General features: G+C 45.2%; 1 protein-coding gene across 1 annotated transcript in view; it reads right to left on the bottom strand.

Moving 5' to 3' along the window:
• Positions 1-1,771: 1,771 nt before the first annotated feature.
• Positions 1,772-17,804, bottom strand: part of LOC147123417 (E3 ubiquitin-protein ligase DTX3L-like) — a 32,105-nt gene continuing 16,072 nt past the window's right edge. Inside the window, exon 4 of the mRNA XM_085972569.1 lies at positions 1,772-3,394. Coding sequence (XP_085828695.1) covers positions 3,325-3,394 — 70 coding nt within the window. The 3' untranslated portion in view covers positions 1,772-3,324. The remainder of the gene's footprint in view (positions 3,395-17,804) is intronic.

Raw genomic sequence — 17,804 nt, 5'->3', positions numbered from 1 at the left:
CAAGATCTTTTATCTCTACCGTACCGATCTCATCCCTAATTAACAGTGCTACGCCACCTCCTTTTCCTTTTTGTCTGTCCTTCCTAAATGTTGAGTATCCTGGAACATTCAGTTCCCAGCTTTGGTTACCCTGCAACCGTGTCTCTGTAATGGCAATTGCATCATACCCATTTTTACTTCTATTTGTGCCATTAATTCATCCACCTTGTTGCGAATGCTACGTGCATTTAGATAAAGTGCCTTCAACTTTGCCCGTTTAATATTTTTCTGCACTTTGACCCTCTTTACTGTTGGCCTTTGTTTCTGCTCCCTACTAGTTTTGCTGACTACTTTTCTAACTTGCACTTCCAGCTTTGTTTCTCTCCGTTCTGGGCCCACACTTAGGTTCCCAGCCCCCTGACAAACTAGTTTAAATCCTTCCCAACAGCACTAGCAAACCCCCCTGCGAGGATATTGGTCCCGGTTCTGCCGAGGTGTAATCCGTCCAGCTTGTACAGGTCCCACCTTCCCCAGAATCAGTCCCAATGCCTCAGGAATTTAAATCCCTCCCTCCTACACCATCTCTCCAGCCACGCATTCATCTGGTCTATTCTCCTATTTCTGCTCTCGCTAGCACGTGGCACTGGGAGTAATCCTGAGATTACTACCTTTGAGGTCCTGCTTTTTAATTTATTTCCTAGCTCCCTATATTCTGCTTGCAGGAGCTCGTCCCTCTTTCTACCTATGTCGTTGGTACCGATATGGACCATGACCTCTGGCTGTTCATCCTCCCCCTTCAGAATGTCCTGCAGCCGCTCAGTGACATCCTTGACCCTGGCACCAGGGAGGCAACATACCATCCTGGAGTCACGTCTGTGGCCACAGAAACGTCTATCTGTTCCCCTTACGATAGAATCCCCTATCACTATTGCTCTCCCACTCTTTTTCCTCCACTCCTGTGCAGCTGAGCCACTCGTAGTGCCACAGACTTGGCTCTTGCTGCATTCCCGAGAAACCATCTCCCCCAGTAGTATCCAAAACGGAAAATCTGTTGGAGAGGGAGATGGACCCAGGGGACTCCTGCACTATCTTCCTAGTTCTTTTACTCTGTCTGGTGATCACCCATTCCCTTTCTGCCTGTGCACTCTTTACCTGCGGTGTGACCACCTTGTTAAACGTGCTATCCACATAGATCTCAGCCTTGTGGATGTTCCACAGTGACTCCTCCAGCCGCAGCTCCAGATCCGAAATGTGGATTTTGAGTAGCTGCAGCTGGAGACACTTCCTGCACACGTGTTCACCCTGGGCACCGAAAGTGTCCCTGACTTCCCACGTAACACAGGAGGAGCACTCCATGCTGCCGAGCTGCCCTGCCATGTTCTACCCTTAATTTACTCCCTTTACTTCCTCTAAATTAAAGAATATTAAATACACTAGGGACCTTACTTCACTTTACACATTACTTACTCTAAACTAGAGACTTTACTTTTACTTTAACGACTGGACTGTAGAAATACTCACCAGATCCTACTTACCAATCAGCTCCTTCCCTAGTTGTGATGTCACTTTAGCGGTTTTGCAGTTGTTGTTGTTTGACTGCTCCCACTCTCTGACTCTTTCCTTGGTGTAAAGTAAGAACCAATTCCTACAGGGTGAAAAGTTTGGAAAGGCAAAGCAAGGGAGCTCCTCCTTCCACTCCTCACCTAACTCCCTCACTCACCCAACTCCAGCACTCTGTTCTTTAGCCATAGGTTAACACCTCAGTTAAAATAGCAGACAGAAGAATTTGAAATTGCTTCAAGTGTTTATTTGATAACATCACACAGCATAATTTCAAAGGTAATACTTTCCAGTCCAACACCTAGCGTCTTTCTACCAGCCTTACAAAAGGTTATGGGTATTATTAGTTTACTTGAAAGCAGACTATATATAATAGAATAGCAAGTTCAAGCTAGTAATTCAATCCAGTAATTTAACATTCAGAAATTAGAAAAGCAAGCTAGAGCTCGGAGTCTGTGGACTGTCTTTAACAGCTAGCTATTGTTCTAGTTAAATATGGCATCACTAAGAGCAATAATACAAGAAATATACACCGCATACTCAATGTGGAATTGAGAAATGGAACCTCAAAATGAAAAAGGCTACATGACTCATAAGTGAAGTTGTTCCAGATGTTTTATAAATTTTCTGGTTGCTCTAAAATCTTATTGGTGTACTTCACAAAATCAGTGTTGGTCATGCTTAGTAACAGGTCCTGATTTTTTAAACTTTGGAACACCAGTTTTTAGATCATGATTTGGTTTCACCTGGAAAATGCAATTTCTCCTAGTGTTTTTGAATGTTCAAAGAAAAACCTCAAGAAAATCATACCAACTATGGCCAACTGAAACATTAGGGTATTTGCATCCAGGTTACAAATATATAATAGTGGCACCAAGGTAACATAAGAAAATGCGTGAAAGGGAATAATATTTCTTGCCATTAAATATTCTTTGTTTCTTTTACTGTAGAGTGCCTTTCCTTTATTCTCTGCCAACAGGTTCTTGATTTGATTCTTTTTCTACATTTCTTTGCTGTCTCTTTCTGTGCTTTCTGACAGCTCTGAAAGCTGTGCAGAAGCATCAGTGTTGTGCTGTATGGCAGAGTTCCATGTTATGGCAGACTTCCATTTTATAAGTTCTCTAGGTTGAATGGAAGATCGAGGAGGCAGTGAACAGCGAGTGCAGCACCAAGACAGGGAAGGCAAGAAAAAAACAAACTCTTAAGAGAATCGCCACAGCCAGTTTAGTGTAGTTTTGTTTCTCTTCATTTTCCTCTCCCTACCACCTCTCTCTGCCTGCAGTGCTGATTGAATCTGCTCTCCTTACCCTTTGCAGCAGAAACTTGAATGCCCTTGGTTACAAACACTTGGGGAAGATGCACTGCAGTTGGATTCATGGGTTTTGTACTTGAGCCCGAAATAGGGAAATGCCTTTAGAGATGGAAATGATGCAACACTAGCCACTACAGACCCACTAGCGGCAACAACATAAAACACATACCATTAGATTTACTTTAATACATGAAAACATATTGTAGTAAAATATTTGACACAAAGAATTCACTTAACTTCTGTTGGGCAAAACCAAATTACAATATTTTGAAATATGATTATTGCATACATTTATAAATTTTGAGAACGACTTAACACATGAGAAATTATTTATGCTACATGGCAAAGCTGAAGAATAACAGTTGTTTTGCAGTGAATATATATAACCTTAATAAAAGCCTTTTAAACCTACAAGCAGTAATTCCTACAACACACAGCATTATTTTACTTAACTGCTGCATTTACAATATATTTCAGTAAATTCCTTTGGCTTTCAACTCATCCTGCACACGTGCCAGATAGGTTGGATCAGGATACCCAAACCTAAAAAAAAGAGAGCAATATTTTTAATCAAAATGAGATATTTATTTTACATGCTAGCAGGATAAGTGTCATGGGTCAAATGTCAGCTACATACTTCATTCAACATCACTGTTGCATTGGACATGCTACTTCTGGTTCTTTTGCTAATTACCTTAAATCTGTGTCCTCTGGCTACTGACCCTTCTGCCACTGGAAATAGTTTCTCCTTATATACTCTATCAAAACCCTTCATGATTTTGAACACCTCTATTAAATCTCCCTTTAACCTTCTCTGCATGCTGAATAGTGCACATTAACTAAACAATCTGGTGGCCTACATATTTTGCATACTGGTGATGACTATGCTCTAAGATAGCTGGAATTATATGCCGAGTCTGCACATGCTAACTGAATAAAATTGCCATGAGCACATCAAATAAGAGCTTGGTTCTTGTCAGGTCTGTTTTGTGACTCAGAACTCAAGATAGTTAACCAAAATAAAATGTACCAGGGAGAGATTGGGCAATCAAAATACTGTAGCTGCTAGACAGTGGCTTTGGTGTGCTGGTAATGTACCTTCAAAATAATTGCCTCTGATTATACATATTTAAATATGTCCCATATAATTTGAAACATTATATGCATTTTAGTATTTTGTTAACAACATTTCTATTAGTATGCTAAGCCATTTGTTACCATGTTTTAGAGAACTCGAGCCAACAATAATGCATTTCTTTTTAACAATAGAAGTGCCTTAAAGTGCGAGCAAACCTGAGGATTGAGAGCAGTTTAGGATTCAGCAAAGGAGGACAAAGGGATTAATTAAGAGGGGGAAAATACAGTATGAGAGTAAGCTTGCAGGGAACATAAAAACTGACTGTAAAAGCTTCTATGGATATGCGAAGAGAAAAAGATTGGTGAAGTCAAGCGTAGGTCCCTTGCAGTCAGAATCAGGGGAATTTTTAATGGGGAACAAATAAATGGCTGACCAATTAAATACATACTTTGGTTCTGTCTTCACAAAGGAAGACACAAATAACCTCCCAGAGGTGTCGGGGAACATAGGGTCCAATGAGAGGGTGGAACTGAATGAAATCAGTATTTGTAGGGAAATGGTGTTAGGGAAATTGATGGGATTGAAGGCTGATAAATCCCCAGGACCTGATAATCTACATCCTAGGGTACTTAAGGAAGTGGCCCTAGAAATAGTAGAGGCATTGCTGATCATCTTCCAAAATTCTATAGACTCTGGAACACTTCCCATGGATTGGAGGGTAGCTAATGTAACCCCACTATTTAAAAAAGCGGGTAGAGAGAAAACAGGGAATTATAGACTGACATCGGTAGTGGGGAAAATGCTAGAGTCCATTATAAAAGATGTAATAGCAGAGCACTTGGAAAACAGTGACAGGATCGGACAAAGTCAACATGGATTTACAAAAGGTGAATCATGCTTGATGAATCTACTGGAATTTTTTGAGGATGTAACTGGTAGAATAGATAAGGGAGAACCAATGGATGTGGTGTATTTGGACTTTCAGAAGGCTTTCGATAAGGTCCCGCAAAGTTAAAGCACATGGGATTGGGGGTAAGGTGCTGACTTGGATAGAGAACTGGTTGGCAGACAGGAAGCAAAGAGTTGGAATAAACAGGTCTTTTTCCGAGTGGCAGGCAGTGACGAGTGGGGTAACGCAGGGATCAGTGCTAGGACCCCAGCTATTCACAATATATATTAATGATCTAGAGGAGGGAACTAGATGTAATATCTCCAAGTTTGCAGACGACACAAAGCTGGGTGGACGTGTGTGCTGAGGAGGATGCAGAGAAACTCCAGTATGATTTGGACAGGTTGGGTGAGTCACAGAGTCATAGAGTTTTACAGCACAGAAAGAGGCCCTTCGGCCCATCGTGTCTGCGCCGCCCATCCATCCCTGTCCAGTCTAATCCCATTTTCCAGCATTTGGTCCATAGCCTTGTATGCAATGGCATTTCAAGTGCTCATCCAAATGCTTCTTGAATGTTGTGAGGGTTCCTGCCTCCACCACCCTTTCAGGCATTGAGTTCCACATTCCAACCACCCTCTGGGTGAAAAAGTTCCTCCTCAAATCCCCTCTAAATCTCCTGCCCCTTACCCTGAATCTATGCCCCCTTGTTATTGACCCCCCCACTAAGGGGAAAAGTTCCTCTTTATCTACCCTATCTATGCCCCTCATTATTTTGTACACCTCAATCAGGTCCCCCCTCAGCCTTCTCTGCTCCAAGGAAAACAACTCCAGCCTGTCCAGCCTCTCTTCATAGCTGAGGCGCTCCATCCCAGGTAACATCCTGGTGAATCTTCTCTGCACCCTCTCCAAAGCAATCACATCCTTCCTATAGTGAGGCGACCAGAACTGCACACAGTACTCCAGCTGTGGCCTCACCAGCGTTTTGTACAGCTCCATCATAACCTCCCTGCTCTTATATTCTATGCCTCGGCTAATGAAGGCAAGTATCCCATATGCCTTTTTAACCACCTTATCTACCTGCTCCGCTGCCTTCAGGGATCTATGTACATGCACACCAAGGTCCCTCTGACCCTCTGTACTTCCTAGGGTCCTACCACTCATTGTGTATTCCCTTGCCTTATTTGTCCGTCCAAAATGCATCACCTCGCACTTTTCAGGGTTAAATTCCATTTGCCACTTCTCCGCCCATCTGACCAACCCGTTTATATCGTCCTGTAGCCGGAGGCTTTCCTCCTCGCAATTTACCACCCCACCAATTTTCGTGTCATTTGCGAACTTACTGATCATACCTTTTACATTTTCATCCAAATCATTTATGTAGATCACAAACAATAAGGGACCCAGCACCGATCCCTGAGGTACCCCACTGGACACAGGCTTCCAGTCACAAAAGCAACCTTCGACCATCACCCTCTGCCTCCTGCCACTCAGCCAGTTTAGGATCCAACGCGCCAAGGCACCCTGGATCCCATGGGCTCTTACCTTCTTGACCAGTCTCCTATGCGGGACTTTGTCAAAAGCTTTACTGAAGTCCATGTAAACCACATCCACAGCATTTCCCTCATCCACCCCACTAGTCACCCCCTCGAAAAATTCGATCAGATTTGTTAGACATGGTTTACCCTTGACAAAGCCATGCTGACTATCCCCGATTAATCCTTGCCTCTCCAAGTGGAGATTAATTTTGTCCCTCAGAATTTTTTCCAATAATTTCCCCACCACAGATGTTAGACTCACTGGCCTATAATTCCCTGGTTTATCCCTGCTACCCTTCTTGAATAATGGTACTACGTTAGCTGTTTTCCAGTCCTCTGGTACATCCCCTGTGGCCAGAGAGGTTCTGAAAATTTGTGTCAGAGCCCCTGCAATCTCCTCCCTTGCCTCCCACAGCAGCCTGGGATACATCTCGTCCAGGCCTGGGGATTTATCCACTTTTTGGCCTGCTAAAACCGCTAGCACCTCCTCCCTCTCGATGCTAATATGTTCAAGTATGTCACCGTCCCCTTGCCCGATTTCTATGTCTGCATCGTCTTTCTCCATAGTGAACACAGATGCAAAAAATTCATTTAAAACCCCGCCTACATCCTCTGGCTCTACACACAGATTGCCACTTTGGTCCCTAATGGGCCCTACCCTTTCCCTGGTTATCCTCTTGCCCTTAATATACTTATAAAACATCTTAGGATTTTCCTTTATTTTGCTCGCCAGTGTTATTTCATGGCCCCTCCTCGCCCTCCTAATTTCTTTTTTAAGTATGCCCCTGCACTTTTTATACTCCTCTAGGGCTTCTTCTGTCTTTAGTCTTTTGTAACTGCCAAAAGCCCCCCTTTTATTTCTAATGCATTTTTGTATATCCCTTGTCATCCAAGGTTCCCTTTGCTTGTTGGTCCCACCCTTGACCTTTACAGGAACATGTTGGCGTTGTACTCTCTCTATTTCCCTTCTGAAAGTCTCCCACTGTTTTGATGTGGATTTTCCTATAAGCAGCTGCTCCCAGTCCACTTTGGCCAGATCCTGCCTTATCATATTAAAATCGGCCTTCCCCCAATTTAGAACCCTTATTTCCGGGCCGTCTTTGTCTTTTTCCATGACCACCTTAAATCTCACCGAATTATGGTCACTGTCGCCAAAATGCTCTCCTACTGACACTTCCACCACTTGCCCGGCTACATTCCCCAGAATTAGGTCCAGTACCGCCCCCTCTCTTGTAGGACTTTCTACATGTTGGCTCAAAAAGCTCTCCTGGATGCACTTTAAGAATTCTGCACCCTCTAAGCCTTTCACACTCTGACTGTCCCAATTTATATTGGGGAAGTTGAAATCCCCCACTATTATTACCCTATTATTTTCGCACTTCTCTGAGATTTGCCTACATATCTGTTCCTCTATCTCCCCCTGACTGTTTGGGGGCCTATAGTACACTCCCAGCAAAGTGCTTGCCCCCTTTTTGTTTTTAAGTTCTACCCATATGGCCTCATTAGAGGAACCCGCTAATATATCATCCCTCCTTACAGCAGTAATTGACTCCTTAATTAATATTGCAACACCCCCTCCCCTTTTACACCCCCCTCTGTCTCGCCTGAAGATTCTATACCCCGGAATATTGAGCTGCCAGTCCTGACCCTCCCTCAACCATGTCTCCGTGATAGCAACAATATCGTACTCCCATGTGTTCAACAACACCTTCAGTTCATCCACCTTATTTGCAAGACTCCTTGCATTAAAATAAATGCCTTCCAGCCCTGCCATATTCTCTTTTGCCTTCACATATTTGCTCTGCCTTCCCAGCTGACTTGTTTTTCCCTCTGTATTTGGCCGTAAATCACCCCCTACTATAGCTCCACTCTGTACCCCAACCCCCTGCCAAGTTAGTTTAAACCCTCCCCAGCAGTGCTAGCAAACCTCCCCGCAAGGATATTGGTTCCCCCCTGGTTCAGGTGTAAACCGTCCGAGTGGGCAGATGCATGGCAGATGCAGTATAATGTGGATAAATGTGAGGTTATCCACTTTGGTGGCAAAAACAGGAAGACAGATTATTATCTGAACGGCAATAGATTGTGAAAAGGGGAAGTGCAACGAGACCTGGGTGTCCTTGTGCACCAGTCGCTGAAGGTAAGCATGCAGGTGCAGCAGGCGGTTAAGGCGGCAAATGGTATGTTGGCCTTCATAGCGAGAGGATTCGAGTACAGGAGCAAGGATGTCTTGCTGCAGTTGTACAGGGCCTTGGTGAGACCACACCTTGAGTATTGTGTGCAGTTTTGGTCGCCTTATCTGAGGAAGGATGTTCTTGCCATGGAGGGAGTGCAGTGAAGATTCACCAGACTGATACCTGGGATGGCAGGAATGACGTATGGAGAGAGATTGGGTCGATTGGGCTTATATTCGCTAGAGTTTAGAAGAATGAGAGGGGATCTCATTGAAACTTATAAAATTCTAACAGAACTAGACAGACTAGATGCAGGAAGGATGTTCCCGATGGTGGGGAAGTCCAGAACCAGGGGTCACAGTCTAAAGATAAGGGGGTAAGCCATTTAGGACTGAGATGAGGAGGAATTTCTTCACCCAGAGAGTGGTGAACCTGTGGAATTCAAATTTCAGAACAGACCCCACACCAAGCGGTGGGGGAGGCATTTAAGATAGTTAAATGCTTGTTAACTACTATAAGGGAACAGTAGCGTAGTGGTAATGTCACTGGGCTAGTAATCCAGAGGCCTGGACTAATGATCCAGAGACGCGAGTTCAAATCCCACTACGGCAGCTGGAGAATTTAAATTAAGTTAATTAAATAAATCAGGTTTTTAAAAACTAGTATCAGTAATGGTAACCATGAAACTATCAGATTGTCATAAAAACCCATCTAATTCCCTTTAGGGAAGGAAATCTGCCGTCCTTACCTGGTCTGGCCTATATGTGACTCCAGACACATAGTAATGTGGTTGACTCTTAACTGCCTTCTGAAATGGCCTAGTAAGTCACTCAGTTACCAAACAAAATAATAAGAGTGAAACCAGACGGACCGCTCGGCACCGGCCATGGACATGGCACACCCGGCCCAGTCAACCCTGCAAAGTCCCCCTCACCAACATCTGGGGACTTGAGCCAAAATTGGGAGAGCTGTCACACAGACTAGTCAAGCAACAGCCTGACATAGTCATACTCACAGAATCATACCTTTCAGCCCATGTCCCAAACTCCTCCCAGGATATGCCCTGTCCCACCGGCAGGACAGACCCACCAGGGGTGGTGGCACAGTGGTATACAGTCAGGAAGGGGTGGCTCTGGGAGTCCTCAACATTGACTCAGGTCAAGCATAGGCAAGGAAACCTCCTGCTGATTACCGCCTACCTCATAAATCAGTGCTCCTCCATGTTGAACACCACTTGGAAGAAGCACTGAGAGTAGCAAGGGCTCAGGATGTACTCTGGGTGGGGGACTTCACCACTACTGACCGAGCTGGCAGAGTCCTGAAGGACATAGCTGTCAGTCTGGGCCTGCGACAGGTGGTGAGAGAACCAACACGAGGGAAAAACCTACTTGACCTCGTCCTCACCAATCTACCTGTCACTGATGCATCTCTCCATGACAGTATTGGTAGCAGTGACCAACGCACAGTCATTGTGGAGGCAAAGTCCCATCTTCACACTGAAAACTGTTGTGTGGCACTACCATTGTGCTAAATGGGATCGATGCAGAACAGATCTAGCAGCTCAAAACTGGGCTTCCATGAGGCGCTGTGGGCCATCAGCAGCATCAGAATTGTATTCCACCACAATCTGTAACCTCATGGTCCGGCATATCTCTCACGCTACCATTACCACCAAGCCAGGGGACCAAACCTGGTTCAACACAGGACTACGACGAGTGTAAATGCATGCTAAAAAGCGGAAGCAGCATGCTATAGACAGGGCTAAGCGATCCTACAATCAACGGATCAGATCAAAGCTCTGCAGTCCTGCCACATCCAGTCGTGAATGGTGGTGGACCATTAAACAACTAACGGGAGAAGGAGGATCCATGTATATCCCCATCCTCAATGGCGGTGGAGCCCAGCACGTGAGTGCAAAAAACAAGGCTGAAGCGTTTGCAACCAACTTCAGCCAGAAGTGCCGAGTGAATGATCCATATCGGCCTCCTGCTGAGGTCCCAACCATCACAGAAGCCAGTCTTCAGCCAATTCGATTCACTCCACGTGACATCAAGGAACAACTGAGCGCACTGGATACAGCAAAGGCTATGGGCCCCGACAACATCTCGGCTATCATGCTGAAGATTTGTGCTCCAGAACGAGCCGCGTGTCTAGCCAAGCTGTTCCAGTACAGCTACAACACTGGCATCTATCCGACAATGTGGAAAACTGCCCAGGTATGTCCTGTCCACAAAAAGCAGGACAAATCCAACCCAGTCAATTACCGCCCCATCAGTCTACTCTCAATCATCAGCAAAGTGGTGGAAGGTGTCATCGACAGTGCTATCAAGCAGCACTTACTCACTAATAACCTGCTCACTGATGCCCAGTTTGGGTTCCGCCAAGGCCACTCGGCTCCCAACCTCATTAAAGCCTTGGTCCAAACATGGACAAAGGAGCTGAATTCCAGAGGTGCGGTGAGTGACTGCCCTTGACATCAAGGCAACATTTGACCCAGTCTGGCATCAAGGAGCCCTAGTAAAACTGAAGTCAATGGGAATCAGGGGGAACACGCTCCACTGGCTGGAGTCATACCTAGCACAAAGGAAGATGGTTGTGGTGGTTGAATGTCAATCATCACAGCCCCAGGACATCGCTGCAGGAGTTCCTCAGGGCAGTGTCCTAGGCCCAACCATCTTCAGCTGCTTCATCAATGACATTCCCTCCAACATAAGGTCAGAAATGATGACTGCAGTGTTCAGCACCATTCACAACTTCACAGATAATGAAGCAGTCCATGCCCGCATGCAACAAGACCTGGACGACGTTCAGGTTTGGGCTGATAAGTGGCAGGTAACATTCGCGCCACAGAAGTGCCAGGCAATGATTATCTCCAACAAGCGAGAGTCTAACCACCTCCCCTTGACATTCAATGGCATTACAATCGCCAAATCCCCCACTATCAACATCCTGGGGGTCACCATTCACCAGAAACTTAACTGGACCAGCCACATAAATACTGTGGCAACAAGAGCAGGTCAGAAGCTAGGTATTCTGCAGCAAGTGTCTCACCTCCTGACTCCCCAAAGCCTTTCCACCATCTATAAGGCACAAGTAAGGAGTGTGATGGAATACTCTCCACTTGCCTGGATGAGTGCAGCTCCAACAACACTCAAGAAGCTCGACACCATCCAGGACAAAGCAGCCCGCTTGATTGGCACCCCACCCACCACCTTAAACATTGAAGTGGGCCTTTGGCATAGCGGTAGCATCCCCGCCGCTGGGCCAGAAGGTGTAGGGTTTCGAACCCCGCTCCAGATAGTCCTGGCAAGTGGAGTTGGAGCTCCGGCTCTAAATTCTGGGTTGACATCCAGAGGGATACTTGCGTCCGTGGGTGTGGGTGGGCCCCCCCCCCTCGTATGGGTTGTGGGAGCCCGTAAAACCCTCCCGCCATAGGACTAACCACCCGAATGGCTGGTATGTAGATGGTTACGGTCACAGAAGGAGCGTTAACGCGGCCAGAAATCCTTCCACCACTTCATACAGTTCCCCAAAGGGAACAGTGTGAAGACACATAACGACGACGACCTTAAACATTCACTCCCTCCACCACCAGCATACCGTGGCTGCAGTGTATACCATCTACAAGATGCACCGCAGCAACTCGCCAAGGCTTCTTCGGCAGCACCTCCCAAACCCGCAACATCTTCCACCTAGAAGAACAAGGGCAGCAGGCGCATGGGAACACCGCCACCTCCAAGTTCCCCTCCAAGTCACACATCATCCTGACTTAGAAGTATATCGCTGATCCTTCATCGTCGCTGGGTCAAAATCCTGGAATTCCCTACCTAATAGCACTGTGGGAATACCATCACCACACGGACTGCAGCGGTTCAAGAAGGTGGCTCACCACCACCTTCTCAAGGGCAACTAGGGATGGGCAATAAATGCTGGCATTGCCAGCGACGCCCAGATCCCATAAATGAATTTTTTTTTAAAATTTTGCCAGCCTATTTCCTTTTTTACCACTTTTCTTTTACGAGGTTCCCTTAGCTCGGGGATCACATCAAGTAGGTCGGGTTCTCTATGTCTCCCCATTGCTGTGAATAGGTGACAGCTGTAAAAGTGGTATGAAAGCTACCATTTCACAGCGGATCACTTTCCAATGTCAGAAACTTGAGCTTTCAGGACTTGAAAGACACTTTTGAGCTTTATGCAGTTTGGAAGTGTTTGGAGTAAACTTTCTATTCACTGTCACTTCCTTGGAGCAAGCTCTCTCACCACTGACAGATCGCTTCTGTCATCTCAACTTCAGCTGCCATCTATTCCAGCAACATCGGTGCCGTTGAAAAAATTTCACCGTGGTCCTCTGAATCCCTCCACGATCAGCCCCAACACCAACATCACCAGGCACACCAACAACACCACCAACCTTCTCTGCAATCACCTGATGCTGCACAGGACAAAGGGCATCAGCATCCAACAACATTGCTGCCCAGGAGGCCATTAATGGCATCACCATGGCCAGATTTACTTCACTTGACGCTGTACACACTGGCTGCCACATGATGCACCAGGTTGGCACCACCCCATGCCAGCACCATAAAGCATCCCTACAATGCCCAAGCCATTCCTTTCAGTCATCACAATTGGTGGGCGGGGGGGGTGGGGGGGGGGGAAAGTTATGTCTCAGCATTCACTGGAACTCACTAAGACACTTCTAAAGGTGAGCACAGATCTGTCCAATAAGGTGAAGTGTTGAAAATATAAATTTCAATGTTTGACAACACATTAACAGAAACTTCACATGAACATTGGCTAAACCACTCAAGTGCCTGCCCTTGTGTGTTGTTAGTTGGTATGCTTACAGTAGAATGAGGGTGAGTGTGAGAGAGGGATGGGTGGAGGTGCAAGCTAGGTTGGCGTGAGTAAAGATGTGCAGGAGTATGGTAGGGAAGGCAGAGTGATGGGGATGGATTGAGTGGCACAGCAGGATGAGGTTGAGTGTGGCTTTGCAGTAACATTTCGTGATCTGCTGTGCTCATTGAAAGGTTTGCGTCACTGCAGTCTGGTCCTCCTGACGACATTCCTGCTTGTGTTCTCCTGTGCAATGTGCAACCAGGCTGCATTGATCTCCTGGGGAGGTCTCTTCAGCTCATGGGAAGGGAAGAGAACCTCCCTGTGTGCTGTGACTCCCTCCATAAGCATACGGAGGGAGTCATGCGAAAGCCTGGGTGCAGCCGTGCACCTTTGTGCAGTGCTGGTCAGTGTTTGCAACACCTCAATGCTGCACAACACTGACAGCACAACTGTCAAAATGAATGTGGACATGTGGCCCCTGTAAGAAAACCGGTTGATGACGCGTCATCAAATGACATCATCAGACCTGCTTCCTTTTAATTGGCTGGGAACTTCGCAGGGAGGGCTTAACAAGCCCAATCTACATAAAATCACTTGGGAGAGCGTGGGCTGGAGCGGGACCAGGACCCACCACCCACCTCTCCCGCCGCGATCCCGCCTCCACTGGCGAAATCACGGCCAATATATTCTGGGATGGATGACATTAATGTAATCGGGCTATCTTCTTCATACAGAATCTTATTTCATATGCAAAGTGGACACTTCCTAATAACATAAAATTCTGCAGATTTATTATACTGCTATAGAACATAAAACAGCTAGAATGATATAATCCTTCCCAAATTTCACTGCGTAACATAGAAGAAACAGTGTTAAAAATAAAAATTTGCCTAGTCCCAAATAGTAATACCTCTCAATCTCCCCATCCCTAAAATATTTATCTAATTCTCCCTTCTGGCCTGGACTCAGTACTGTACCATTTTGGAGGATGGCTCCCTGGCATCCACCTGCGAGTCATGCTGAGCTCCACCGCAGGGGGGGGATGTAATCAGCCTCCACGTGCCTGCACAATTTTGAGGGCATGCTCAGTGGGTCCTTTTGCATGCTCTGTGGGCCCGTTTACAGGCCCTGGCTGCAAATCAAACTTTTTGAGGCTCCATCCTTTTGGGGCTGTACGCCTGAGCTTCACAAGCATCCCTGCCATCCAGCATTTTAAACAGGCTAAACATGAGAAATAGATCAGAGAATGTATCACTCCGATTTGTATGTATTTCTCTGCCACTGGGCCAGGGAAGTGGGAAATAATGGGTGGTACTGTGCAAGAGAAGGTGAGTGGCACACAAAACTCCATCTTCTATAGATTTATCATCACCTTGCTTTTGTATTCAGTACCCTGAATATATATATAAATATATAAAAAGCCAGAATTATATTTGTCCTTTTTCCACCTGCAATCCTGCTTTTAAAGATCTATGTATCTATTCCGTAGATCTCTTTGTTCATTCACTCCTCTGAGAGTTTTACCAATTAGGTTATACTTCCATTCCCTGTTCATAGAAACATAGAAAAACAGGAGCAGGAGTAGGCCCTTCGAGCCTGCTCTGCCATTCAATATGATCATGGCTGATCCTCTCTCTCAAGACCATATTCCCACTCTCTCCCCATACCCCTTGATGCCTATTGTGTCTAGAAATCTATCTATCTCCTTCTTAAATATATTCCGTGACTTGGCCTCCACAGCCTTCTGTGGTAGAGAATTCCACAGGTTCACCACCCTCAGTGAAGAAATTTCTCCTCATCTCAGTCCTAAATGTCCTACCCCGGATCCTGTGACCCCTCGTTCTAGACCCCCCAGCCAGGGGAAACATCCTCCCTGCATCCAGTCTGTCTAGCCTTGTCATAATCTTATATGTTTCAATGAGATCCCCTCTCATTTTTCTAAACTCTAGTGAATTCAGGCCTAGTCGACCCAATCTCTCCTCATACAACAGTCCTGCCATCCCAGGAATCAGTCTGGTGAACCTTCGCTGCACTCCCTCTATGGCAAGTATATCCTTTCTTAGGTAAGGAGACCAAAACTGCACACAGTACTCCAGGTGTGGTCTCACCAAGGCCCTGTATAACTGTAGTAAGGCATCCTTGCTCCTGTACTCAAATCCTCTTGCAATGAAGACCAACATATCATTTGCCTTCCTAACTGCTTGCTGCACCTGCATGTTTGCTTTCAGTGACTGGTGTACAAGGACACCCAGGTCCCTTTGTACATCAACATTTTCCAATCCATCACCATTTAAGTAATACTCTGCCTTTCTGTTTTTCCTACCAAAGTGGATAACTTCACATTTATCCACATTATACTGCATCTGCCATGTATTTGCCCACTCACTCAACTTGTCTAAATTGCCTTGAAGCCTCTCTGCATCCTCCTCACAACTCACAATCCCACCTAGTTTCGTGTCATCAGCAAACTTGGAAATATTACGTTTGGTTCCCTCATCAAAATCATTGATATATATTGTGAATAACTGGGGCCTAAGCACTGATCCCTGCGGTACCCTACTAGTCACCGCCTGCCACCCCGAAAAAGACCCATTTATTCCTACTCTCTGTTTCCTGTCTGTTAACCAATTTTCAATCCATGCCAGTATATTACCCCCAATCCCATGTGCTTTAATTTTGCACACTAACCTTTTATGTGGGACTTTATCAAAGGCCTTCTGAAAATCCAAATACACCACATCCACTGGTTCTCCCTTATCTATTCTACCAGTTAAATCCTCAAAAAACTCCAGTTGGTTTGTCAAACACGATTTCCCTTTCAGAAATCCATGTTAACTTTGTCTAATCCCATTGATATTTTCTAATGTCCTGTTATCACATCCTTTATAATAGACTCTAGCATTTTCCTTACTACTGATGTTAGGCTAACCGGTCTGTAGTTCCCTGTTTTCTCTCCCTCCAGTTTTAAATAGTAGGGTTACATTTGCCACCCTCCAATTTGCAGGAACTGTTCCATAATCTATAGAATTTTGGAAGATGACAACCAATGCATCCACTAGTTCCACGGCTATCTCTTTCAGTACTCCGGGATGCAGATTATCAGCCCCTGGGGATTTATCGGCTTTCAGTCCCATTAATTTCTCCAGCACTATTTTTTTTACTATTACTAATTTCCTTTAATTCCTCCTTCTCACTAGACCCTTGGTTCCCTAGCATTTCTGGGAAGTTATTTGTGTCCTCTTTTGTGAAGACAGAACCAAGGTATTTGTTTAATTGCTCTGCCATTTCCTTGTTCCCAATTATAAATTCTCCCGTTTCTGATTGTAAGGGACCTACATTTGTCTTCACTAATCTTTTTCTTTTTACATACTTGTAGAAGCTTTTACAGTCCACTTTTATGTTCCTTGCAAGTTTACTCTCATACTCTATTTTTCCCCCTCTTAATCAATCTCTTGCTTCTTTTTTTGCTGAACTCTAAACTGCTCCCAATCCTCAGGCTTGCTACTTTTTCTGGCAACTTTATATGACTCCTCTTTGGATCTAATACTATCCTTAATTTCTTTTGTTAGCCATGGTTGGGCTGCTTTTCCTTTTGTGTTTTTCCGCCAGAAAGGAATGTATAACTGTTGCAATTCATTCATTCGTTCCTTAAATGTTAGCCACTGCCTATCCACTGTCATGCCTTTTAATGAAGCTCCCCAATCTATCATAGCCAACTCACTCCTCATACCTTCGTAGTTTCCTTTGTTTAGATTTAGGACCCTAGTTTCGGATTGGACTTCTTCACTTTCCATCTTAATGAAGAATTCTATCATGTTATGGTCACTCTTCCCCAAAGGACCCCGCACAACAAGATTATTGATTAACCCCTTCTCATTGCACAATACCCAATCTAGGATAGCCTGTTCCCTAGTTGGCTCCTCAACGTACTGGTCTAAAAAACCATCTACGTACACACTCCAGGAATTCATCCGCCACAGTATTATTGCTAATTTCGTTTGGCCAGTCTATATGTAGATTAAAGTCATCCATGATTACTGTAGTACCCTTGTTACATGCATCTCTAATTTCCTGTTTGATGCCATCCCCTACATTACCACTACTGTTTGGAGGCCTATAGACAACTCCCACCAATGTTTTCTGCCCCTTGGTGCTTCCTAGCTCCACCCAGACTGATTCTACATCTTGATTTTCTGAGCCAATGTCCTTTCTCACTATTGCTTGGATTGTATCCTTTACTAATAACGCCACCCCACTTCCTTTTCCTTTTTGCCTCTGCTTCCTAAATATCGAATATCCTTGGATATTCAGCTCCCAGCCTTGGTCACCCTGCAGCCATGTCTCTGTAATCGCAATTATATCATATCCGTTTATACATCTATTTGCTCTGTTAATTCATCTACCTTATTACGAGTGCTTCGTGCATTCAGATACAGTGCCT

Source organism: Somniosus microcephalus, chromosome 2, assembly GCF_052327205.1.
Source record: "Somniosus microcephalus isolate GS21.2 chromosome 2, FLI_Smic_1.0, whole genome shotgun sequence".
In the NCBI taxonomy this organism is placed as follows: Eukaryota; Metazoa; Chordata; class Chondrichthyes; order Squaliformes; family Somniosidae; genus Somniosus; species Somniosus microcephalus.
Note: the sequence above shows the minus strand (reverse complement) of the source record. Positions and strands in the feature narration are given on the sequence as shown.